The following is a 26,732-nucleotide window of genomic DNA, read 5'->3' as shown; positions in this document are numbered from 1 at the left end:
CTCTAGGGGCCGGTGCTCATCTCCGTTTCAAAGCCGAAGAGCCAGCGCTGTCCGAAGATGTCTCCGTGGTCATGTGGCCGGTATGACTCAATACCAAAGGCGCACGGAACGCTGTTACCTTCCCACCAAAGGTGGTCCCTATTTCCCACCAAAGGTGGTGCATTTTTACGTGCTTTCGAACTGCTAGGTTGGCAGAAGCTGGGACAAGTAACCGGAGCTCACCCCGTTACATGGCAGCACTAGGAATTCGAACCGCTGAGTTGCCGACCTTTCGATCGACAAGCTCAATATCCTAGCCCCTGAGCTCTTAGATACACTATATAAGCATATATATAAGCATGAGTATGTAATAACTATATTAATTGGATATAATGAAAGGAAAAAATAGGACAGGAATGGTAGGCATCCTGGTGCTGTTATGCACGCCCTTACAGACCTCGTAGGAATGGGGTGACGTCAATAGTAGACAGTTTTTGGTTGAAGCTTTGGAGATTTTGGGAAGAGACCACAGAGTCAGGTAGTGTATTCCAAGTATTAACAACTCTGTTACTGAAGTCATATTTTCTGCAATCAAGATTGGAGCGGTTAATATTAAGCTTAAATCTATTGTGTGCTCGTGTATTGTTGCAATTGAAGCTGAAGTAGTCTTCGACAGGAAGGACATTGTAATAGATGATTCTATGTTAAACTCAGGTCATGTCGAAGGCGGCGTAGTTCTAAATTTTCTAAATCCAGGATTTTAAGTCTGGTGGCATAAGGTATTTTGTTGTATTCAGAGGAGTGGAGAACTCTTCTTGTAAAATATTTCTGGACACGTTCAATTGTATTGATGTCAGAAATGTGGTATGGGTTCCAGACAGTCAAGCTGTATTCAAGAATTGGTCTAGCAAATGTTTTATATGCTCTGGTTAGTAGTGTAGCGTTTTTGGAGAAGAAGCTACGCAAGATTAGGTTTACAACTCTTAATGCTTCTTAATGAAAGAAGCATTTTTTTTTTTTGCTTCTTAATGAAAGATAGAGCTTGTCTTGTTCGTATCAACAAAGCTACCAATGAATGGCCTAAATAAAGTTTTTTAAAAATGAGGAAATGAAGGAAGGAAGGATGGATGGATGGGAGGGAGGGAGGGAGGGAGGGAGGGAGGGAGGGAGGAAGGAAGGAAGGAAGGAAGGAAGGAAGGAAGGAAGGAAGGAAGGAAGGAAGGAAGGAAGTTTTGCTTAAAAATTAGTACAAATGCTTCAGAAAAGCTTGTTCTAAATTTTGCTCTCATTTAGGAATTTGGCATTGTCTGATTGTTCATTGCCCCTGAGGAAATGCTACTAACCATGAGGAAGTTTATTTTATAACAAGGTTGTTACTCCTTATTTCTTCACTGTAAGGCAATTTCCAATAGGTTGACATAGATAGTACTCTGACAGTTATCATCAAGTTATATTTGAAAGACTAAGATTGGGGTTTTTTACAATTTATAAGGGAAGAAGTCCGATCCCATCCAATGGATCATGCCCATTATCCCACTACAAATATAAGACATTTGTTCAGGGGGGGGAAAAACCAGTGCAGTTTTTCTATTGGTGGACTGCTTGCTGCTTCCATTTCATTGAAATTGGTTTCCAAGTCTGATCTCTACTGCCATCATGCCCAATCCTGCCATTCTTATAACAATTTCAAAAATAAGTTAGTTAAGGCGACAATGTGCACCTTTCTCTTACACCCTTCCCTTGTCCTCTCAGTTTCTCAAAATTCAGCTCTTAAACTAAACTCTTCATTTAATTTTTTTTTCAGAAGAATAATCATATGTTCAGGGGCACCCATTAATTTAAATATGTTCCTTCCAGATGATGGAGATTTTGCCAGACTGTGGAACATAACAAGGCTAATTTATTGGGCATTTCTCTCTCTCTCTCTCTCTCTCTCTCTCTCTCTCTCTCTCTCTCTCTCTCTCTCTCTCTCTGTGTGTGTGTGTGTGTGTGTGTGTGTGTGTGTGTGTGTGTGTGTGTATGTATATGTATATGTATATGTATATGTATATGTATATGTATGTATATATAATTCTGTTTTTCTCTATCAGCTGTTAAGCAAAACTGACCTCATGAAGAATTGGTGCAGTGATTTGATAATTTGCCCTTTTTTTTCTTTTTTCTTTTCAATATATGCGCTAATGTTTTTCCAACCTCAGTGCCATATAAACTGATTTCCTGTTTGTCAGCACAGATTTTAGCACTTCCACTCTTTTAACCTGTTCCTGGTATCTTCTGTATTTGACAGATATAGCTGCCTTTTTGTTCTTGAATGTATTCTCTGCCTTGAAATGTTTCTATCGTTTTATAATCCCATTTACAGTGAGGTTGATGTAGGTTTTTCTGAAATGTTAAAATTTTCGTTTACATCAATCAAATCTCTTCCATGCATATTTTTATTCATTTTGTCAATCATATACAAGATAACAGGTAAAAGTATAAACATAATTTGGATACATGAAAAGAGTAAATAAAAAGGAATATTAGGACAGGGACGGAAGGCACGCAGGGGCACTTATGCACGCCCCTTACAGACCTCTTAGGGGTGAGGTCAACAGTAGACAGTTTAAGCTTAAAGTTTTGGGGGTTTGGGGAAGAAACTACAGAGTCAGGTAGTGCATTCCAGGCATTGACCACTCTGTTACTGAAGTTGTATTTTCTGCAATCGAGTTTGGAGTGGTTTACCTTGAGTTTGTATCTATTATTTGCTCGTTTAATTACCTGTATTTTATCCTATAATTTTCCTGATCCCCTTAATAAAATCTCTCATTTCCTTTTTTCCTGTTATATGCCTAATGTCTAACCTTAGACATTCATAGTTTAGATATATTTCTGCAGTCTGCGTTCAGTTATCATATATCTTTCCTGTTATCCAACACTTTCATCCCCCCTTCTCCTACTTCCGCGAAGTTTATCTTGAAACTTTCCTTGAAACTTTGAAAATGTATTCATATCACTTCTGTTTTCATAATCATTATTTCTAGCCATAGTTCCTCACTTCACATTTTATATAAATTAATCCTACGAAATCAGTTCTGTGCGTTCATCTTATATCCTAAAGTTACATCCTCTAAGTTAAGCCTTCTGCTACACAGTATTTTCTAACATATTCTAGTTGACTGAATGATATTCCTTAATTTAGTTAAACATTTAAAGAAGAATGGAATACGGTGCAGTAAAAGAACTCATTTGATCCTCAATAAAATAGAATACAATAGCACATCCTTCCTTCCTTCCTTCCTTCCTTCCTTCCTTCCTTCCTTCCTTCCTTTCTTCCTTCCTTCCTTCTTCCTTCCTTCCTAGACAACCACTAGCTGCAACAATTTTGTTGTATGTTATGTCCCATTATGGGTGTTAAACAGGAACATGATTCCAGCAAGTGTACAAGATTTTGTACACACACATACAATGTTTTTCTTGTTCTAGCACAGTGCCCAAGAATTATCAGCATGTCCTATCAATGGTGTTTGCTGTGAATGAAATCAATGAGAACCTTAAACTTTTACCCAACATCACCTTGGGGTTCCAGATCTATGAAAGTTACTTCAGTGCCCGCATGGCTAATCAAAATACGCTGAACCTTGTATCTCGCCATAAGAAGACTGTCCCAAATTACAAGTGTGATATTGAAAAGAATTTGATTGCAGCCATTGGGGGCCTTGATTCTGAAATCACTCTGCCCATGGCCTCCATCTTAACTCTCTACAAAATTTCCCAGGTAAGAGAAGGTGAAATATTTTAGGGTTCTATCAGTAAAAGAAAATAACCAGTGTGAAAATAAGTAAGTCCACTTGAAAGAAACCAGAGTGTAATAAGTTGAAAAAATATTATTATGGTAATTCAATTTTTGTTTGTTTGTTAGCTTGACAGGGAGATTTGAGAGAGATTTAAAAATACAAAAGGTCTGAGTATTTAGCTGAAAAATAAGCCCTTTAAACTAATGTTGGTGCAAGGAATATATAGAGATAGAGATAGAGATAGAGATAGAGATAGAGATAGAGATAGAGATAGAGATAGAGATAGAGATAGAGATAGAAGATAGATAGATAGATAGATAGATAGATAGATAGATAGATAGATAGATAGATAGATAGATAGATAGATAGATAGATAGATAGATCTCTTTGGTGCAAGTAGAACATCTTACATCAGATTGCCTTCGCTGAATTTCTTTTTAAAAATGTCTAAAATTCTTGAAAAGAAGGAAAAGAATCTTTAGCTATCAAACAAATGCATGAAATACACTAACTGAAGAATGAACATACCTCTATTCTCCTCTAGGTCACCTATAGCTTCTTTTCACCAGCAGTAAGAGAAAAATATCAATTTGCTTTCTTATACCAGATGACTCCTAGTGAAACCTATCAATTGAATGGACTTGTCCAGCTTCTGTTACATTTTCAATGGAAATGGGTTGGGATCATTGCCTTAGGAGATGAGAAAGGGGAAATATTTGTGCAGACTTTAACACATCTGCTTTTTGAGAGGGAAATCTGTATAGCCTTCACAGAAAGAACACCCAGTCATGAGTATTTTTTTCAGCTGGAGAAACTGATCAGTCAATTAAAGAACATAGTTGTCTCTCTCCATAACTCAAAAGCCAGTGTAGTTGTCGCAAAGGCAGATACGCATGCCATGCTGGATATTCATTGGTTGGAGTTTGTGGTGAACAGTTTCGAATTACAACCTATTGACAAAGTGTGGGTTGTCACTGCTCCTTGGGATTTCTCAGCTGAAACATTTCACAGACAGATGAATATACAGATCTTCCACGGAGCCTTATCATTTGCAATTCATTCCAAGGAGATGAGGGATTTCCAAAATTTCCTTCATAAACTGAATCCACATTCTGAAGTTGATAGCTTTGTCAAGCTTTTCTGGGAACAAGCATTTAACTGTGTATTTGAAGATGCAGGTGGAGGGGAGAATCAATTGCCATCCTGCACTGGAGATGAGCAGCTGGAGAACATCCCTGGACCTCTTTTTGAAATGCAGATGACAGGTCAAAGCTACAGCATCTACAATGCAATCTATGCTGTGGCTCATGCTTTCCATGCTATGTTATCATCCAGAACTAAACACAGATTGGGGTTTGATGAACACGATGTTGAGTCTTCAAAACTACAACATTTTCAGGTGACGTCCTTCACATTAAGCAAGCCTATCTTTTTTATGAGTAGATAGTGTTGGAAGAAATGTCCATCTGGGTTCAGTTCCAAGTGGGGAAAAAGACACTGGAAACATGGAGACTGCTTGGAAAGATGGTTTAATGGTGGACAGGAATCACATAGCTTGAGTTCCTGAACAGGAGCACATGGCTTGTGTTCCTGAGTAGAAAAGGTGATCACATGTTTCAAGGTGTTGGGTGAAGAACCAGAGAGGAAAGGAGAAGAGAAGAAGAAGGGAAGAAAAGGAGAAGAGAGAGACAAGATGCTGAGTGCCTGAGTGCCTATACTCTCTGTGGGGCCCCACCTTGGTGTTTCCTGTTCCTGTATAAGAAATGTACCCTGTTTGGTTGTCAAACTCCCAGGTGGTCTAGGAGTCTTAGCTAAATTTGTAGATTGTCTCTCAAGCTTGCTTGAGCCTTGCCATGTGGTGAGTTTCTGTTGCTAGATGGGTCCTATTGTGTTGCAGATGATGGCCCATTGACAAAGGTGGGGGGAATAAGTGAGCTTGGCCGAGGCCTTAATGGCCCATTGACAAAGGTGTGAGGAAGGAGGAAGCTGTTTTGTCTTTAAAACAGGTTTCTCCATTTTTCATCCAGGGAAACACAATACTCTGCCCTATTCAATATCCTCCAAAATATTTCATTCTTCTAGGAGAGGGGTGAGTGCTAACTTCCTATGATAGCAATCTAGGATGTAGCATATGGACTATTCTAAATGAGCTGAGTATTGCAGCATGCAGTACTGCAGGCTACTTCTGCTGATCACCGGCTGCCAGCAGTTTGGCAGATTGAATCTCACCAGGCTCAAGGTTGACTCAGCCTTCCATCCTTCCGAGGTGGGTAAAATGAGGACCCAGATTGTTGGGGGCAATACGCTGACTCTGTAAACTGCTTAGAGCACTATGAAGCAGTATATAAGTCTACAACATTTTCAGGTAATGTCCTTCACATTAAGCAAGCCTACTGTATGTTTTTTTTTAATGAATAGATAGCAATCTAGTGTTGCAGGATGTAGAATACATGCTATTCCTACCAAAGTAGCAGGGGCAGTGTCAGGGTTCCAAGTAATAAACCCATTGCAAGCAAAAACTTCAAGACAGCTGGATTCCTCAAAGAATGGCTTTATTGGAAATATCATAATGGCACATACCTGTGAAAACCAACTCTGAGGACCCCCTTGGTTTTCACCTAATTAAAAGTAAAAGTTTTTCCCTCGATCCCAAACAATTGGTAACATAGCCCAAACATGGCAGTATCCACTGGTTTGGTGATATCATTCCTCCTTCCTCCAGCCAGGTGTGAGGATGTTCTTTGTTAATTATTATTGCCATTTTTCTCCTTTGTTCTTCTAAATTGTAGATCTAACTGTTTTAGTGCCTTGATTTTCAGTGGCTGCATATATTGCAAACCGTTGAGATGTTTTGAGAGTGGGTGGTAGATAATACAAGAGCAACCAATAGATTTAAACTTAATGTAAGATTTAAACTTAAAGTAAGGTTCTACATTTAGGCCAAAAAAACAAAATGCACAGGTACAGGGTATGTGGTACCTTGCTTAATAGTAGTAACTGTGAGAGGGATCTTGGAGTCCTAGTGGACAACCATTTAGATATGAGCCAGCAGTGTGCAGCAGCTGCCAAAAAAGCCAACACAGTTCTAGGCTGCATAAACAGAGGGATAGAATCAAGATCATGTGAAGTGTTAATACCATTTTATAATGCCTTGGTAAGACCACACTTGGAATATTGCATTCAGTTTTGGTCGCCACGATGTGAAAAGGATGTTGAGACTCTAGAAAGAGTGCAAAGAAGAGCAACAAAGATGATTAGGAGACTGGAGGCTAAAACATATGAAGAACGGTTGCAGGAACTGGGTGTGTCTAGTTTAATGAAAAGAAGGACTAGGGGAGACATGATATCAGTGTTCCAATATCTCAGGGGTTGCCACAAAGAAGAGGGAGTCAAACTATTCTCCAAAGCACCTGAGGGTAGAACAAGAAGCAATGGCTGGAAACTAATCAAGGAAAAAAGCAACCTAGAACTAAGGAGAAATTTCCTGACAGTTAGAACAATTAATCAGTAGAAAAACTTGCTTGCAGAAGTTGTGTATGCTCCAACACTGGAAATTTTTAAGAAAATGTTGGATAGCCATTTGTCTGAAATGGGTTTTCTGCCTGAGCAGGGGGTTGGACTAGAAGACCTCCAAGGTCCCTTCCAACGCTGTTGTTGTTGTTGTTGTTGTTGTTGTTATTATTATTATTATTATTATTATTATTATTATTATTATTATTATTATTATTATTATGATTATGATTATGATTATTATTATTATTATTATTATTATTATTATTATTATTATTATTATTATTATTATTATTATCTGCTTTAATCTAGATTGCAGAAAATATGACTTCTGTAACAGAATCATCAGTGTTTGGAACACTTTACCTGACTCTGTGGTCTCTTCCCATAATCCCAAAAGTTTTAACCAAAAACTTTCTACTATTGACTTCACCCCATTCCTAAGAGAACCATAAGGGGCGCGCATAAGAGCACAAACGTGCCTACCATTCCTGTCCTATTGTTTTTCTTTTTTCTTCTTTATATATACATATACATATATATATATATTTTCTGAGGTTTTTGCGGGCGTTTGTATGTAGGTCTTTGGTTATTCGGGTTTTCTCCCGCGTAAAATTGGAAGTGTCTTGGCGACGTTTCGATGAAGCCTCATTCGTCATCTTCAGGCTTCAGCTTCGTGCTTCGTGCTCCCAGAAGCACGAAGCTGAAGCCTGAAGATGACGAATGAGACTTCATCGAAACGTCGCCAAGATACTTCCAATTTTACACGGGAGAAAACCCGAACAACCAAAGACCTACACACACACACACACACACACACACACACACACACACACACACACACACACACATATATATATATATATATATATATATATATATATATATATATATATATATATATATATATATATATATTTGTTTTCTGAGGTTTTCACGGGTGTTTGTATATAGGTCTTTGGTTGTTCGGGTTTTCTCCCGTGTAAAATTGGAAGTGTCTTGGCGACGTTTTGATGAAGTCTCATTCGTCATCTTCAGGCTTCAGCTTCGTGCTTCTGGGAGCAATGTGTGATCGCAGCTGTTTCTTCCTTTTAACTGCTAGTGGGGGGTTGAACTGATTGGGTGGGAGCTTGGCTGTGCTCTGATTGGATGGGGGTTTTTCTGTGCTCTGATTGGCTGGGGGTGTGTCCTGTGTTGGTGGGGGCTTGGTTGTGCTCAGTCTAGTCTGTGCTGCAGGGGGATTTGAGCTGGTGAGCTGCATAGCTGTTGTTTGGCTTTGTGGTCGTGCTACATCTTCATAGTGGGTGTCAGTCTGCTGCATGAATGGATTGGAGGGGTTTGAAATGGCTAATGTTGCAGCTGCGGTCTGGCTTCTGGTCCTTGGTCGTGCTTCATGATCAGTGTGGGTTTGGGTCTGCTTTCTGGGTGGATGTGCGGTGGTGACATCCTGTGTGGACCTTGTGAGTGTGGGTCTGGTGTCATTCCTCGTGTTAGGGACTCGTTCGTCGAAACGTCGCCAAGACACTTCCAATTTTACACGGGAGAAAACCCGAACAACCAAAGACCTATATATATATATATATATATATATATATATATATATATATATATATATATATATATATATATATATATATATATATATATATATATATATATATATATATATATATATATATATATATATGCTTATACCTCCTAATATTTCCTCATATATATGTTTATATACTATATAATCTTTTTGTGTGATGCTTATATATATTGTTGTGACAAAATAAATAAATAAATATAGTTCAGGAATAAACAGATAAAGACAATTTTGTGAAACCTACCCTTGGCTTTCTTCACCTAAGATCCACCCTTTTCTGAAGAAGATCTCGTTTAACAACAGTGCAGGAGACACCTTGTTTTTCAATGAGAATGGCGAATTAGTGGATGGATTTGATATTATCAACTGGATAACTTTTCCAAATCAATCTTTCTTAAAAGTGAAAGTCGGGAAAATGGATCCTCAAGCTCCATGGGACAAACAGTTGTCTATTAATGAGAAGATTATTACCTGGCATGATACATTTGGAGAGGTAGGACTAAAACACCAAGATCTAAAGTTTATACAGGTGCACAGCATTTGGTCATAAATGTGTTCGTTGCTCAGAAAATCAATTTTTATTACTGTCCTATTTGCAAATGGTCACCAACCAGGATAGTCACTAAATAATGAGTGGGTATAATGACAAAGTGATATGTAATTTATTTATTTATTTATTATTTACATTTTTTATACCGCCCTTCTCCGAAGACTCAGGGCAGTGTACAGCAGATAAAACAACAATAATCCAGAAAAATTTTAAAATACAGTACCAAATTGCCTTATACACTGTAAGCCGCCCTGAGTCTTCGGAGAAGGGCGGAATATACCGTATATACTCGAGTATAAGCCGAGTTTTTCAGCACGTTTTTTGTGCTGAAAAACGTCCCCTCGGCTTATACTCGGGTCTATACGGCTTATACTCGAGTTTTTTGTTTTTTTTTAAGCCCCTCGGCTTATACTCGAGTATATACGGCTTATACTCGAGTTTTATTTTTTTCTTTTTCACATTTTGCGGACGGTGCTGGAAGCCCTGCCGGTGCAGTGAGAGGGCGGGCGGGGAGCCGCCAGCCTTCTCAGCTGAGGGAGGGAGGGTTTCCCCAACCGGTAGGTGCCTCATTTCCCACCCTCGGCTTATACTCGAGTCCCCAGTTTACCCCAGTTTTTGGGGTAAAATTGGGGACCTCGGCTTATACTCGGATCGGCTTATATTCGAGTATATACGGTAAATGTAAATTTAAAAAAAATTAAAAAATCTAATTTAAATGATGTATGTTAAAAATAGTTAAATAAGAAAATTACAGAGAGATAAAAACCCCTGTTAAAAGCCCACTAAAAACCCACAATATTAAAATCAATCAGGCCAGTCCCGCTTGGTGAAAAAAGAAGGTCTTGAGCTTGTGCTTAAAGTTCCGAAAATCAGGGAGAAGATGGAGTCCCACCGGCAGCTCATTCCACAGGGCCGGGCCCCCACAGAGAACGCTCTTCCCCTGGGGGCTGCCAGCCGACATTGGTTGGCTGATGGCACCCTAAGGAGGCCCTCCCTGTGGGAGCGCACTGGACATACCGGACGATGGGAGGTAACTGGCGGCAGCAGGCGGTCCCGTAAATATCCCGGTCCCATGCCATGGAGCGCTTTAAAGGTGATGACCAACACCTTGAAGCGCACCCGGAAGACCACCGGCAACCAGTGCAGCCTGCGCAGGAGAGGTGTTACATGGGAGCTACGTGATTTAATTTAAAATTTAAAACTTTCTCAACCAATGTATATGTGAGTTGGAATGCCAAAGGTCCAGCAGCCTTCTGGTTTGAGATGCTGTCCAATTACAGATAATCGTTGACTTAAGACCAATTGTTTAGTGATCGTTGGTACTGTACAATGATACTGGTGGAAAAAATGGCTTATGACAAATGTTCAACCTTGCAGCACTCCTACAGTTATGTGATCGAAATTCTGGCGCTGGGCAGCTGGCATGTGTGCCACTGGCATGTTATAACAGTTGCACTGTCTCAAAGTCATGTGATCATCATATGTAATCTTCCCAGCCACCTTGAGACAAGCACAATCAATAGGGAAAGCCAAATTGGCTTAGTGACCATATGATTCACTTAACCACTTCAGAGATTTACTTATCGCTAGCATAAAAGTTTGTAAAATGGAGCAAAACCCTCTTCACAATTACCTTACCTAGCAGAAATTTTTGGGCTTGGTTATGGTTGTATGTCGAGGATTAGCTGTATGATGAGTGTACGTGGCTTTTCTAAATATTCCAGATTTAGAAAAAAATGGGAATGAGAGATTCCACAGTGGTGCAGGGGTTACAATGCAGTACCGCAGGCTACTTCTGCTGACTGCCGGTTGCCTGCAATTTGGCAGATCAAATACCAAGCTGGCAGGAATAGCCAACACTCCAGAAGATAGGCTCAAGATATAGAAAGATCTTGACAAACTAGAACATTGTGCGCTATCTAACAAAATGAAATTCAACAGTAAAAAAAGTAAGGTTCTACATTTAGGCCAAAAAAACAAAATGCACAGGTACAGGGTATGTGGTACCTTGCTTAATAGTAGTAACTGTGAGAGGGATCTTGGAGTCCTAGTGGACAACCATTTAGATATGAGCCAGCAGTGTGCAGCAGCTGCCAAAAAAGCCAACACAGTTCTGTGTTGTATAAACAGAGGGATAGAACAGTGCTGTATAAACAGAGGGATAGAATCAAGATCACGTGAAGTGTTAATACCACTTTATAATGCCTTGGTAAGGCCACACTTGAAATATTGCATTCAGATTTGGTCGCCACGATGTAAAAAAGATGTTGAGACTCTAGAAAGAGTGCAAAGAAGAGCAACAAAGGTGATTAGGGGACTGGAGGCTAAAACATATGAAGAATTGTTGCATGAATTGGGTGTGTCTAGTTTAATGAAAAGAAGGACCTGGGGTGACATGATAGCAGTGTTCCAATATCTCAGGGGTTGCCACAAAGAAGAGGGAGTCAAGCTATTCTCCAAAGCACCTGAGGGTAGAACAAGAAGCAATGGGTGGAAACTAATCAAGAAGAGAAGCAACCTAGAACTAAGGAGAAATTTCCTGACGGTTAGAACAATTAATCAGTGGGAACAACTTGCCTGCAGAAGTTGTAAATGCTCCAACACTGGAAACTTTTAAGAAAATGTTGGATAGCCATTTGTCTGAAATGGTTATTTCAGACAAATAACCATTTCAGACAGGGCAGGGGGTTGGACTAGAAGACCTCCAAGGTCCCTTCCAACTCTGATATTATTATTATTATTATTATCATCATCATCATCATCATCATCATCATCATCATCATCATTATTATTATTATTATTATTATTATAAATCTCACTAGGCTCAAGGTTGACTCAGTCTTCCATCCTTCCAAAGTAGGTAAAATGAAGAGCCCAGATTGTTGGGGGCAATACTTTGACTCTGTAAACCACTTAAAGAGGGCTGTGAAGCAGTATATAAAATCTAAGCGCTATTGCTATTTTCTGACAATGTTTCAAAGGCAGGCAACTTTTTTGTAAAGGCAGCATCAGTAGCAGTACTACTTGCAAAGTCCAGGGGATGGAATATGATGGGTATTTTCCTGTGAGATTCAATTAAAATGTGAGAAAGGAAAGTAGTGACAGATTGTTGGAGACACAGGAGAGGTGGGAAGAGGAGCAAAGGACAAAAGCCATGATATGTTTTCATAACATAAACCTTTTGACTTACATGTTTGTTTCATCTGTCGGGACACCGGTATGGAAAGGTGACATAACCACACAGGTGTAATTGTTTTGTGCATAACCATGGCCTGCTGTGGAGACCTAGAGTCAAGGGTAGGCTTCAAAAAGTTTAGCAAGGGGTTCTCTGCCCGGTTGCTGGGTGGGTGTCACCATGGTGGGTGTGGCCTAGTCAGCCTCCTGAACCATGGGGGGGACGTTTTTGCCCTCCCCGGCTCCAGAGGTTTTCTTGAGCTTCCGGGAGGGCGAAAACAGCCTCCCCAGGCTCCAGAGACCATCTGGAGACCAGAAAAGTTTCCAGACTTCCTGAACTTCTGGTAGGCCTGTTTTTCACCCTCCCTCAGCCTACGTGCAACCTGCACTTACCTGCATACAAAATGGGCCACATGGGGACTCCTGGGAGGGGCCGGGCCGGGTGGGCAGGGCCAGCCAGGAGTGGGATTTGGGGGTTCTCTGAACTGTACAGAATCTTAGCTAGAGGTTCTCCCAAACCTCTGAAAACCCCCAGCAGCTCATTCCTGCCTGCAGTAGAAGATACAATGAAAGAGGAGCCCTTCACAGCTTGTCATAACAAAAGATCAAGGATATCGCATTTCATTCATGAGCATTTATTTGCTATTTTCTTCCCCTTGAAATGCATTCTAAAGCATCTTTCTTTTTGTTAAATGACAGCTGGAATTTCGTAAAACCCATGGAGATTTGTTTTGTCTAGCACTATTCATGATTTCACAAAATGATGACCAGATATTGCTGAAAACTCTGGGAATTTACATTGATACCTATGTATCAACAAAATACCAAATTCCTTACCAAGATAAAGAAGTCTAGAATGGAGTCTATGGAGATTCTTAGTCATCCAGGTCATGGTTGTCCTGAAGCTACTCCTTCAAAAGGCAACTAGACTGCATGTTTTTCCTTGCTTCTCATCCAAGCAGCTTCTTCAGAAGCTACTTAGATGAGAAGTAAAATGTCTTCAAGGAAAAACAAAGAAAACAGCTTTGAAAACGGTGCACCTTTGGGCTATTCAACCAATGTTTGCTTCTATCCATGGCATCTGATAGAATTCAAAATCAATATCTACAATCTGGGAGCTAAGGATATCTTCTTCCTTAGCAACATTCTGGAAACGAAAAAACACCCTGAAGTCCATGATGCCCTGATTTGAGTACAACACCCAGTGGTGGGCTGCAGCTGGTTTGCACCAGTTCGAGCAAACCAGATGTTAAGATTCTGCTCAGTTTGGCAAACCGGCAAATCCCACCACTGGCTGCAGGAGACTGAGTGCTATCACACATCCTGGCCATGCCCCTGGCTGTTCTGTCCCCCCTCACCTCCATCCGAGCGATGCCTTAATTAGCCGGCACTATCAGCTCTGGCAGCAAACTAGCAAGCATCTGCCAAGTGTCTCTGTTATCTTCCTTGATGCTGATGAGTCAACAAACAGTACTTCAGCTCTTAGTTAAGCAGTTAATTTGCCTGCTACGAAGAGGCATAGCAGCTCTCGCTGCTTTTATATCCTGTGGGGTGTGGCTCCATGACTCAGCACTTCCTAGGCCTGCCCCACCCTTGCTTCTGTTGTTCCCGCCTCTCCTGCCTATGAAACCTAGGGTCCAGCCAGGCCTGATTGCCATCAGCTGGGTCTGGAGGCGTAACCTGGGGGGGGGAAGAGTCAGGGGAGGGAGGCCTCATTATCTCCTCCACCTGGCCTGCCTCTGGCTCCTGGAGCTGAGCCAGGGAAGCCGGTGCTCCCGAGGTAAGTCCTGATGGCCCTTCCCCCTCACTTTCCAAGTCACTTTCTGGCAGGGGGCCCGGCTCGGGGGGCACAGACACAACACTGGCCTGTCCCACCCAGCCACGTCTACCCAGCTACGTCTATCCAGCCAGTCATTAGGGCAGAGAACCAGTTGTTAAAAAGTTTGCAGCCCACCACTGACAACACCCCATTGAGGCTTAACTAAACAACAAATGTGACTCAAATGGAGTTCTTCTTTCCGATGGACAGGTTGTGCCCTTGTCCCTGTGCAACCATCACTGCCTTCCAGGCTATACCAGACAAAGCAAAGAAGGGGAACAATTTTGTTGCTATGGTTGTGCTGAATGTCCATCAGGAAAGATTTCCAACCAAACAGGTAGGGAATACCATATTATCAACTACAAACGAAACGTCTAATCTGGTTTTATTGTACAGTAGGATGGAAAGAGGAAGATATGCAAACACTTCTCACTTATTAATATTCATGAAAATGTAAGATTGAATTTCAGGTGCAATAACCAAAAATAGGTCACTTAAGGAAATAATAGTAAAGAGAAGAGTTAGACAGGGATATATCTTGTCTTATTTATTATATAATCTCCTTGGTTCTTGCTTGAGTGACTCTACTTTTCATGCTAAATTTATTTACTTGTGTATCCATTTTTATATTATTATTATTATTATTTATTGTCAGTGCACAACATATGTACAATGATATTGGTTGAGCTCCCTCAGGGCATCCCCCAACACAATACAACTCACAGCGAAGACAGTGAAGACTTGCCCAACTTTGGACAGTGTATAAAAGACAAAAACATCTGAAATAATTGGAACAGAATAACATATTAAAATATATGAAGCAATAAAATGTTCAACAAAAATGAAAACTTCTACAACTCACATTGGGGATTCCACTCAAGTTGATCCCCAAACCTGGGAAAAAGCCATATCTTAACTACCTAAAGACCTACAGGGTTGGAACTAATTGTTCATCCATGTGGTGTAAATTTCATATTGACTGTCATTATGATGACTTGATGTGACCGTTGCAAATTCTATAATTTGCTTTTTTGATATGTGACATCATTATGGCTTCATCTAAGCAGCGTTGTCATAATGCATCAGGCTATTTTCATTTTGTGGTTGAATGTGCCCTGTGACTAGAGCAGGGGTCTGCAAACTTGGCTCTTTTAAGACTTGTGGACTTCAACTACCTGAGTTGGGAGTTGAAGTTCACAAGTCTTAAAAGAGCCAAGTTTGCAGATCCCTAGACTAGAGCAATAGAACACTGCAAGGAAGAAACAACTGGTAGCTTGAATGATAAATGTTTTCACATTTTCTATCCAGTCACCCCGACTCTACCGGTAATAGGGACTGCAGAATCGTAAAAAGGGAGTCTTTTCTTTTATTAATATAACTTCTATCTCAACTGCCCTATAATTCAGATTCCGGTTACTAGAATTCATTTTTCCTATGCCATGGAGATATTTAAAATTATAACAGAAGGCATAAGTGGTGGGGATTGTTTTTCAACAAAAACTGGATCAGTGTTTTCATTGTGCGTGTGTGTTTTGCTTTTTTAATGTATCAACTAGCTACCTAACTAACACCAACTGAACCAAATGAACCACTAGAAAATAGTTTCGGAATTTCAGGGAAAGCTTATGAGAAGGATTCCACTTGCAAGGATCCTAGGATTCGTCCTAAAGGAGGGGTGGTCAAACTTGATTTCATTGAGAGCCGCAGCAGGGCTGTTTGACCCAAGGGCGGGTTCCAAATCTTGTCGCTACCGGTTCACTTATGCATGTACAGGGCACTTCTGAGCATGCACAGAAGTGTCTGGGTGGGTGGGCAGAGCCTCTCGCCGCTGCTGCTCCCGGTTCTCCTGATCTGGTGTAAACCGGTAGCAACCCATCACTGGTTTGACCTCGGGGGGGAATGGGCATGGCCACAATTGGCATGGCCAACTCAGTGTCACTTCTGTTGGGGGCGCCTGTGAAGGCCCAAGCACTCTGCCAGAGAAAATGAACTACCAAGCTCTGTTTTCGGCTGCGACAGCCTCCTGCAACACTCTGCCACCTATTGTTCCCTTCATTATATCAAATTAACATAGTTGTTGCATACTTTTACTTATATATACTTTTTTCTCTCGTGATGGGTTATTGTTTATGTTGATGATTGTATATACTGTTGTGACAAAATGAAATTAAAAAAAAACGGAGCTTGGAAGGGCCGCCCGCGGCCTTCGCATGCTCTGTTTTCAGCTGGGATGGCCTCCTGTAATCCTCTGCAAGTGAAAACAGAGCTTGGGAGTTTTCACTGGCAAAGGCTCCACAGGACGGTTGCTTGCTTTTTCCAGGGCGGCCTCGCAGTCCAGATCTAAGCTCCCTGGGAGCCAGATCTGGCCCCTGGGGCCTTGAATTTGACACCCCAGTCCTAAAGGCTTATTTTGGAAGTGCCGTAATTATTAATTACCCTGTATTATAGCTTATAGCATTGTATCATAGTATGAGAAAATCTAGATCACTTCTACATCTATTATGATGACCGGATGTCACTGTTGCAAACTATATAATTGGCTTCTTTGGTATGTGACATCATCATAGTTTATTGAAATACACTGAGTCATCAGTGCAGGGTTGCCCTGATCTAAACAGGATTGGCATAATGCACCAGGCTACTTTCCTTTTGTGGTTCAGTGTTCCTGTAATCAGAGGCTTCAGTCAATAGAACATTCGGAGGATGAAACAACTGGTAGCTAAACGGTTAACTCTTTTCATATTTTATTAACAGTAGCTCCTACCACAACTGTCCTAGAATTCAGATTCTGGTTTATTTATTTATTTATTTATTTATTTAATCAAATTTTTATACTGCCCTATCTCCCGAAGGACTCAGGGCGGTTTACAGCCAGATAAAATACAGAAATCATACACAATAAAAACTAATTAAAAAACTTATTTAAATAGGCCAGAATTTAAAATTACAGTTAAAATGATAAAACCCCATTACCTAAAAATTAATAATTAACCCCAGTTAAAATTAAGTAAAACTTTTAATCCAGTCCCGCTTGGATAAATAAATGTGTTTTCAGCTCATGGCGAAAAGTCCGAAGATCAGGCACTTGGCATAAACCAGGGGGAAGTTCGTTCCAAAGCGTAGGAGATCCCACAGAGAAGGCCCTACCCCTGGGGGCCGCCAGCCGACATTGTTTGGCGGACGGCACCCTGAGAAGACCCTCTCTGTGTGAGCATATGGGTCGGTGGGAGGCATGAGGTAACAGCAGGTGGTCCCGTAAGTACCCGGGCCCTAAGCCATGGAGCGCTTTAAAGATGGTAACCAAAATCTTAAAGCGCACCTGAAAGACCACAGGAAGCCAGTGCAGACTGCATAGTAGTGGTGTTACATGGGAGCAACGAGTGGCTCCCTTTACTACTCGCGCAGCTGCATTCTGGACTAGCTGCAGCCTCCGGGTGCACTTCAAGGGCAGCCCCATGTAGAGAGCATTGCAATAGTCCAAACGAGATGTAACCAGAGCGTGAGTGACTGTGCATAAGGCATCCCGGTCAAGGAAGGGGCGCAACTGGCGGACCAAGCGTACTTGGTAAAAGGCCCTCCTGGGTTACTTTTTTTTTAAAATTTATTTATTTATTTATTTATTTAATCATATTTATATACCGCCCTATCTCCCGAAGGACTCAGGGCGGCTTACAGTGTATAAGGCAATAGTCTCATTCTATTTGTATATTTTTTACAAAGTCAACTTATTGCCCCCCCAACAATCTGGGTCCTCATTTTACCTACCTTATAAAGGATGGAAGGCTGAGTCAACCTTGGGCCGGGCTTGAACCTGCAGTAATTGCAGGCTTTGTGTTCTTAATAACAGGCTTTACCAGCCTGTGCTATTCACCGGCCCTAAAATTCATTTTTCCTATGCCATGGTGATGTGTAAAATTATACCACAAGGCGTAAAGGGTTGGAAATGTTTTTCAATGAAAACTAGATTAGTGTTTTGTGTTGTGTTTCAACTAACTAACTAATTGCCAACTGCAACCAAATGATCCATTAAAAACCAGTTTGGGAATTTCAGGAAAAATTCATCAGAAGGATTCCACTTGCAAGGTTCTGTCCTAAACTAAAGGATTATTTTAGAAGTGCTCTATTTATTAACTACGTTGTATTATAACTAATAACATTGTATCATAGTATGAGAAAATTAGAACAATTAATAAATGGAACAACTTGCCTGCAGAAGTTGTGAATGCTCCAACACTGGAAATTTTTAAGAAGATGTTGGATAACCATTTGTCTGAAGTGGTATAGGGTTTCCTGCCTAAGCAAAGGGTTGGACTAGACCTCCAAGGTCCCTTCCAACTCTGTTGTTATTATTATTATAAAATCTATATCACATCTACAAGGTTGTCAACTCCTTCTCATGTATTTTATATCTCTTTCTCTCCCTTTCTCCAAGATATGAATGACTGCTTCAAATGCCCTGAAGATCAATATCCGAACAAAGAAAAAATCCAATGCCTTTCCAAGGAACTCAATTACCTGAGTTATGTTGATCCTTTAGGCACAGGTTTGTCTGTTATGGCTCTTGCTCTTTCTACAACCACAGTCTTGGTGCTTGGAATCTTTATTAAGCACCGGAAAACTCCTATTGTCAAAGCAAACAACCAAACTCTCACTTACGTTCTCCTTATTTCGCTCCTTCTCTGCTTTCTCTGTTCTCTGTTATTCATTGGCTGCCCCAAGTCACTGACTTGCCTTTTCCGACAAACTACATTTGGGATCATCTTCTCGGTAGCTGTTTCTTCTGTCCTGGCCAAAACAATTATAGTGGTTCTTGCTTTCATGGCTACTAAACCTGGAGCTGGAATAAGGAAATGGGTGGGGAACAGATTTGCATCTGCTATTGTTTTGTGTGGCTCGCTTATTCAAACTAGTATTTGCATGATATGGCTGGGTACTGATCCTCCATTTCTAAATTTAGATATGACAACTCTGCCTAAAGAAATTGTATTGGAATGCAATGAAGGGTCGGGAAACATGTTTTACTATATTCTGGGTTACATGGGATTTCTGGCTCTCATCAGCTTCACGGTAGCTTTCTTGGCTCGGAAACTGCCAGACACATTTAACGAAGCCAAATTTATCACCTTTAGCATGTTGGTCTTTTGCAGTGTCTGGTTGTCTTTTGTCCCAACTTATCTAAGTACCAAAGGGAAATACATGGTGGCTGTGGAGATCTTCTCCATTTTGGCTTCCAGCACTGGGTTACTGGGTTGCATCTTTGCTCCGAAATGTTACATCATCATTTTGAGGCCTGATCTTAATAGCAAAGGACAATTAATAAGAAAAAACAAGAAGGAAAATAACTTTTGAAGTCTGCACCTGTATAGTGCAGCAAAGCTCAATACAATCTGAGAAATAAATGCTTTCTACCTATTCTTACGCATTTCTAGATCAGCCTATCTTCCTTATTTCCCCCATCCTACCACTGTCTCATCCCAATTAAGGTCAGTCTAGCCCCTCTATCCATCTGGTGAAGCAAATTTTGCTTTTTTAATAAAATGTTATAATAATTAATAATAAAAGTACCATACTCTTCTGATTTTTCACCACCATAGACTAACAAAGGTCTCTTCCCACAATGTCTGGAAATTAGAATTTTTAATAAAAGCCTTTTGACAACTGATCAGACTTACTTAGGATATATTTGGATTCATTTATTTAATTTTAACTGGGGTTAAATATTTGGCTACCTATCCATGAAGTTGCAAGAAGCTGTATATGAATATGTGAAATAGTAAAGCATAGTTCTATCATAACAGTTACACTTTTATAATTGTGGCTGGCTATCCTATATATAATTCTGCTGTTTCAATTCTAGTATCCCATAGAAGTTATGGTTATATTTGCCTCATATATCCACAGCTGTGCAAAGTCCCTCAGTAATAATGATCTTGTCTATAACTATCAGGAGTGTTGTCATTTGTTTGCACAGTGAAGTCTCTTGCATTATTATGTGGTTGACTATGATTATAAAGGGGGCTGAAAATCAGTCCAAATATCAGAAGAATCTAGCCAGAAAAATATGGATTATTACAGCCCAGATTTATATTTTTTCTTTTTCTTTTTTTGCGTGCTTCAAAGGACCTGCGATATACAAATGCTCCATGGGGCTCTTTCCTTCACAATTCACTCTGAGAAAGTTCTAGGTTTCCCAGAATTTATCCATGAGATAAACTTTTCTGGAATAGAAAAAGGTGGTTTTCTCAAGGAACTCTGGAAGCAGGCATTTGACTGTTTAATACAAGAGTCTGGAACCCCCCAAAATGTTGGCATAGTCTGTAATGGAATGGAGACCATAAAGAACTTCCCTGCAGTTTTTTTTGAAATGGAGATGACTGGCCACAGCTACAATATTTACAATGCTATCTATGTTCTAACACATGCCGTGAATGCTTTTTGTAGATTGAGACCTCATCATAGAGTGCTGTTCTGTCCCCTCCACCTCACCTAACAAAACACACGTGTTGAAGAACGTCTGCCAGCAATTTATTTACAAGTTGGCCTGGTTCCCTTTGGCAGAGGAAAGTTCTGGCAGCGATTCCCCAAGTGCCTGCTAAGTTCTTATCAAGAATCAGCAGGTTACAGTCCATCACTGGAGCAACCAGGAGACTACAGAATGGTCAAGAGTTACTGATGAAAATCCAAGCCTTAAATTCAAAAACTGTCTGAAGCTCACACGATGCAGTTCACCCTTAGTAGCTTTTGTCCATCACAAGGGCCAGATGGCAACCCCACCCGCTTTTATCCCCTGTGGGGTGTGGATCAGTGATTCAGCACTCTCTGGGCCTGCCACACCTCTTCCTCTGCTGCCCACGCCTCTCTTGCCGACAGTGCCTATCCAGGATTGATCCTCTTCGCCCTCTATCTGTGGAGGCTCAGACTTCTTCTTCCTGGCCTTCCGCCGGCACTTGAGGTGTTACCAGGAAGGAGGGACCTGGAGAGGGAAGCCTTGTCAGCTCCTCTCCCTCACTCTCTTCCTCCTCCTCCTCCTCCTCCTCCTCCTCCTCCTCCTCCTCCTCCTCCATGAGGACAGGCTCGGGGGGCCAGAGTCACAACAAGTGCTGGAAACTGGGGGGAGACATCTTCAGCCCTGTCAGGTAATATTTATAAATAAACATCAATTTTCAAGATTTCCAATTATCTAAATAATTCTCTCAACCCTGTCAAGCTATTTACTAAATCTGCACTACTATTAATCTTTTCATTGATCCCATCACCCATCTCCTTTCACTTATGACTGTATGACTGTAACTTTGTTGCTTGTATCCTTACAATATATTGAGTATTTCCTGATTGTTTATTTGTACCCTATGACTATCATTAAGTGTTGTACCTTAGAATTCTTGATGAATGTATCTTTTCTTTTATATACACTGAGAGCATATGCACCTAGACAAACTCCTTGTGTATCCAATCACACTTGGCCAATAAAAATTCTATTCTATTCTATTCTATTCTATTCTATTCTATTCTTATCTTATTTAATCTACACGCTCCCTAGGGGTGGGTTCTACTTATTTTTACTACCAGTTTGCAATGGGAGCAAGCGCACGCTTCTGTGCATACGCAGAAGCTTCTGCACATGCGCAGATCATTCCTGACAATGTCTGGGTCAGTGGGTGGAGCCTCCTACCGGTTTTACTACCGGTTCTTGCAAACCGGTCCAAATCAAGAGCAACCCACCATTGATGCTCCCCTAATTCATAAGTACATTTCTTCTGAGAAAGAATAAAAGTCAATTTTTGGACTCTGCATCGTTTTCCAAGGAATTAAACATTCTATCTAGGTCAGTGTTCCTCCACCTTAACAACATTAAGATATGTTCATTCAGCAGGATGAACATTGGAATAGGACTGTTAACCTGCAACATTATTTCCCAATCCTTTGGTTCTTTGACATGTCTATACTTCAGAATTCTCTGATTAAAATAGTTATTGCAAAACAGTTCTGAGATTTGAAGTCTCTACACCAAGAAGTTGCCAAGATTACAAATTTTGAAAACGCTGACTTACAATTACTGTGTGCTATTATAGGATGAGTGTGTGGGATAACTGTTAAAAGTCAACTTTACATTCATTTATTTTGCTTCTGACAATCTTTAATTTATTTGGTTGCTATCGTATCATTAACTGAATCCCCATTCAAACTAATTTTACTCCCTTCTGTTTTATAATCCTCAATTTATTTTATTTATGTAGCCACCCATCTCACTAAAGGGGACTATAATAATTTTTTTCCCAATCTTTCACCTCTTTATCTCCCTACATATTAATTCTTGTCTATTGTATGTTATTGTCTTTCACTAAAGAATTATTTTATTCTTTAGAGTCTTCTTCAAAGAATCTATTTGCAGGTTGCTATCAATTTGATAGCATACCTTTGTCTGTCATTTGATAAATTTCACTGCTCTTTTGGTGTTAAAATGAAAGCTTTTCTCTCTTCCCCTCCAAATATGGAACTTTAGTGCCCTCTATGACTTATCTGCTCCCTTAATTTGTGTACAATTTTTCTGAATTGAATTCTTATTTAGCTTTTCGCCATTTATTTTGTATTCTTTAAATTCTTTAAGATGTTTCTTCAATTCGGGGTATGATGCTTTAGCTACGAATTAATTTGTTTTTCAACTTGTTGCTTGGAAAGTGCATCTATGTGTTGTGGGTCACCGATTGCAAATATTTTGATGAACCTAGTTAGATTTCTAATCAAATCTCCAAACTGAATATTTAAGGAGGTCCTACAAGACAAGGTGGTCAAACTATTTTCCAAAGCACCAAAATGAAAGACAGCAAGATGGTGGTATTACAGTGGTGGTATTACAGTGGGGATGGGGTTCCATAGGAAGACCTGAAGAACCAGGCTAGAGACAGATCCTCCTTAAAACTCCAATGAGCTGACTATGGCATCAGTTCATATAATCAGTTGTTCTCCTCACATATGTATATTAATCAACAAATAAATAAATAATCAGTAATTATTTCAAATAAACTACAGTTTTATTCAAGACTGCTCTCAGACATATGAACCTAATATTCTTTTCAAAGTATTTGATGTGCTGGGCTTTTCTCCATCCCTCTCGCTTTCTTTTACTTTCTTTTGAAATCCAAGCTGGAAACAATCAATATCAATATAAACCGTAAGGATACAAGCAACAAAGTTACAGTCATACAGTCATAAGTGGAAGGAGATGGGTGGTGGGAACGATGAGAAGATTAATAGTAGTGCAGACTTTGTAAATAGTTTGACAGTGTTGAGGAAATTATTTGTTTAGCAGAGTGATGGCCTTGTGTCTAGTTGTTCTGGTGTGCAGTGCTCTATAGCCGTGATGGCGAACCTATGGCACACATGCCACAGGTGGCACACGTAGCCATATCAGTGGGCACGCCAGCTCAGCTCCAGCGCGCAAGCGCATGCCAGCCAGGGGTGGGTTCTATTTTTTTTTTACTATCGGTTCTGTGGGCGTGGCTTATTTTGTGGGCGTGACTTGATGGTCATGTGACAGTGGGTGTGGCTTGATGGTCATATGACTAGGTAGGCATGGCCAACTCAATGTCTCTCATGTTAAGGGGTACCTTGCCTGGCCCCTCCCCTCCCAGCCATTCCTTGTCACACCCAGCCTCAACGTATCTATAGTTCTGCAAAAATGTTGTTCACCTTTTTTCAACTTTATTATCTATATATTATAGATCAGGGGTCTCCAAACTTGGCCACTTTAAGACTTATGGACTTCAACTCCCAGAATTCCTCAGCCAACTTTGCTGCCTTAAAGTCTTAAAGTGGCCAAGATTAGAGACCTCTGCTATAGATGCACTTTCATGGACCACTGAAAGGAAGAAATGGCTCACATGCTTTGCCCAAGAGTGTGATAGACAACAGTCTTTTAAGGGGCTGCTAGAAAGAAGGGGGGGAAAGTATTTTCCAAAGCACCAGAAGGCAAAACAAGAAGCAATGGATTGAAACTCAACAAAGAGAGAAGCAACCTAAAACTAAGGACAAACTTCCTGACAGTGTGAACCTATATAGGTTTCAGTCATAATTTCACATATAAAATAGCCATTCATGTAATACAACCTGCATATTGTTCAAAACAAACATTAGTATTGTGGCTGATGTTTGACAGAAAGCCTAAAATCCCCATTCCCTCCCCACTCCAGGGGAAGGTTACTTCAAAATCCCCATTTCCTCCCTGTTAAGTTCGGGAAGTAACGAGGCTGGAGACCAGGGTAGTGACAACAGCTCTTTAATATAGGGTGAACCCAGCAACAGGCTGGGGCAAAAACCTCTCCTTTTATACAGTTCTGCTGGAGGCTTCGTCCAATCAGCAACGTGCTGATTTCCCGCTCAAATATTTAAAGGCACAACTGTTAATACATAACACTCCTCCCCTCCCAGAAAACACTTGGTCTTATTTACATATTTATTCACATGTTATTTTTCGACGTAGTCACGCAAATAACCTGGGCGTCTCCTAGTTCTTTCTGACCTGCGCGGTTCAGTTCTGGGTGGTGTTTTGAGCTGGTCGGAGGGGCTGTTTTCTCCTCCCAGCTCTTTCTCTAGGCCATCGGGCTCTGGATTATTGGCCGACTCTTTTTCTTGGCCATCCGGCCTTGGATTAATTTTGGAATTTTCCTTGCTGTTTCCCTCGGGGACCTGATGGCGTCGCTGGAACTCTGGGACCTCAGCTAAGTCTTGCGCCTCCCCCGGGTCATTGTCTGCTGTGGATTCAAAGTGGTATTGGTCATTACCTGTCTCTGTTGGTTTGGTTTGGCCAGTTATTCGTTTCCTTAACTGATCTATGTGGCGCCGCCACATTCGGTTGTCTGGTAGCTCTACCACGTACGATTTTGGCCCTGTTACTTTTGTTACTTGTCCGGCGACCCAACTCGGGCCGTCCCCATAGTTTCGGGGCCACACCCGGTCGCCTATGCTCATTTCCCTTGTTTTTCCTAGCTCCCCCTTGTAACCCTCGGGTGTGTAATGGGGGTTCAAACGGTCAAGTGGGCACCGGAGTTTTCGTCCCATTAGCAATTCGGCTGGGCTTTTTCCCGTGGCTGTGCTTGGGGTTCTGTGCTGGACGGCTAGGAAAAAGTCTATTTTTGTTTGCCAGTCACCTGGCTTGAGCCTGGACAATGCCTCCTTAGCGCTCCGGACGGAACGCTCTGCAAGGCCATTCGACGCAGGGTGGAAAGGTGCAGAGAGGGCATGTCGGATGCCTTCCTCTGCCAGGTACTCTTCAAACTGGGCTGCCGTGAATTGGGGCCCATTGTCGGACACCAGAGTGTCCGCAACCCGTGAGTTGCGAATAGGTGGCGAGGGTTGCGATTACTGCTTCGGCTGTGGTGGACTTCATAAGTATGATCTCTAACCATTTGGAAAATGCGCCCACCACCACTAGGAACGTTTGGCCGTGAAAGGGGCCAGCAAAGTCAATGTGGATTCTTGACCAAGGCCCTTGGGGCTTTTCCCATTCTCTGACTGGGGCTGTTGGGGTAGCGGTCTGGACTCTTGGCAAGCTTGGCATTTCCCTACCCTCTCAGCAATCTCTGCGTCCATGAGTGGCCACCATACATAGCTTCTAGCTAACCCCTTCATCCTTACGATGCCTGGGTGACCCTCGTGGAGGAGGTCCAATACCTTGCCCCTTAACTTAACAGGAATTATTACACGATCACCCCATAACAGGCACCCCCCTTGAGCCGAGAGCTCATCACGTTTCTTAACAAATTCTTTGAACCGTTCGCCCGGCGCAGCGGGCCACCCTCTGTACCCAACCGAGTACAGTCCTTAACACAATGTCCCGGTATGATGCCCGAGCCACTTCCTTTGATGTGACTGGGCCAGAGTCCAACGAGTCAATAAGGAGGATGGGTGTCCCCGGAGTGGGGTCTTCGGTCGCCCCTGGCAGTGGGCATCGGCTCAATGCGTCTGCATGCCCCACTTCTTTCCCCGGTCGATGCTGCAGCTTGTATGAGTAAGCGGCTAAAAATATAGTCCATCGAGTCAAGCGTGGCGAAAGTGCCACAGGCGTTGGCCAGTCGCCAGCCAGTAATCCCAGTAACGGTCTGTGGTCAGTCACGATTTCAAAATTCCGCCCAAAGACATACTCATGGAATTTTTTGACCCCTGATACAATGGCTAATGCTTCTTTGTCTAATTGGCTGTAGTTCCTCTCTGGGAGGACATCGTTCTAGAGTAGAACGCTATAGGGGCTTCTGTGCCGCTTTGGAAGTCTATGGCTGAGTACAGCCCCACCCCATAAGGGGACGCATCGCAAACCAGCACTAGGGTAGTGAGTCGTGA

The 26,732-nt window shown here is 41.4% G+C and overlaps 1 protein-coding gene across 1 annotated transcript; it reads left to right on the top strand.

Annotated features, from left to right (window-relative positions):
* The first annotated feature begins 3,478 nt into the window (after window positions 1-3,478).
* Window positions 3,479-19,745, top strand: LOC131197916 (vomeronasal type-2 receptor 26-like). Its single transcript, XM_058182418.1, has 4 exons — window positions 3,479-3,736; window positions 9,119-9,346; window positions 14,607-14,733; window positions 18,829-19,745. The coding sequence occupies exons 1-4, from the start codon at window positions 3,479-3,481 to the stop codon at window positions 19,743-19,745; spliced, it is 1,530 nt and encodes a 509-aa protein (XP_058038401.1).
* Window positions 19,746-26,732: the final 6,987 nt, after the last annotated feature.

Source organism: Ahaetulla prasina, chromosome 4 (assembly GCF_028640845.1).
Source record: "Ahaetulla prasina isolate Xishuangbanna chromosome 4, ASM2864084v1, whole genome shotgun sequence".
Lineage (NCBI taxonomy): Eukaryota > Metazoa > Chordata > Lepidosauria > Squamata > Colubridae > Ahaetulla > Ahaetulla prasina.
The sequence above is the reverse complement of the archived record's forward strand: the minus strand, read 5'-3'. Positions and strand labels throughout refer to the sequence as shown.

Coding starts and splice junctions, on each gene's coding strand:
- LOC131197916 (XM_058182418.1), top strand. CDS start 3,479: ATGGTGTTTGCTGTGAATGAAATCAATGAGAACCTTAAACTTTTACCC. Junction 9,347..14,606: donor GGCATGATACATTTGGAGAG/GTAGGACTAAAA, acceptor TCCGATGGACAG/GTTGTGCCCTTGTCCCTGTG. Junction 14,734..18,828: donor AAAGATTTCCAACCAAACAG/GTAGGGAATACC, acceptor CCTTTCTCCAAG/ATATGAATGACTGCTTCAAA.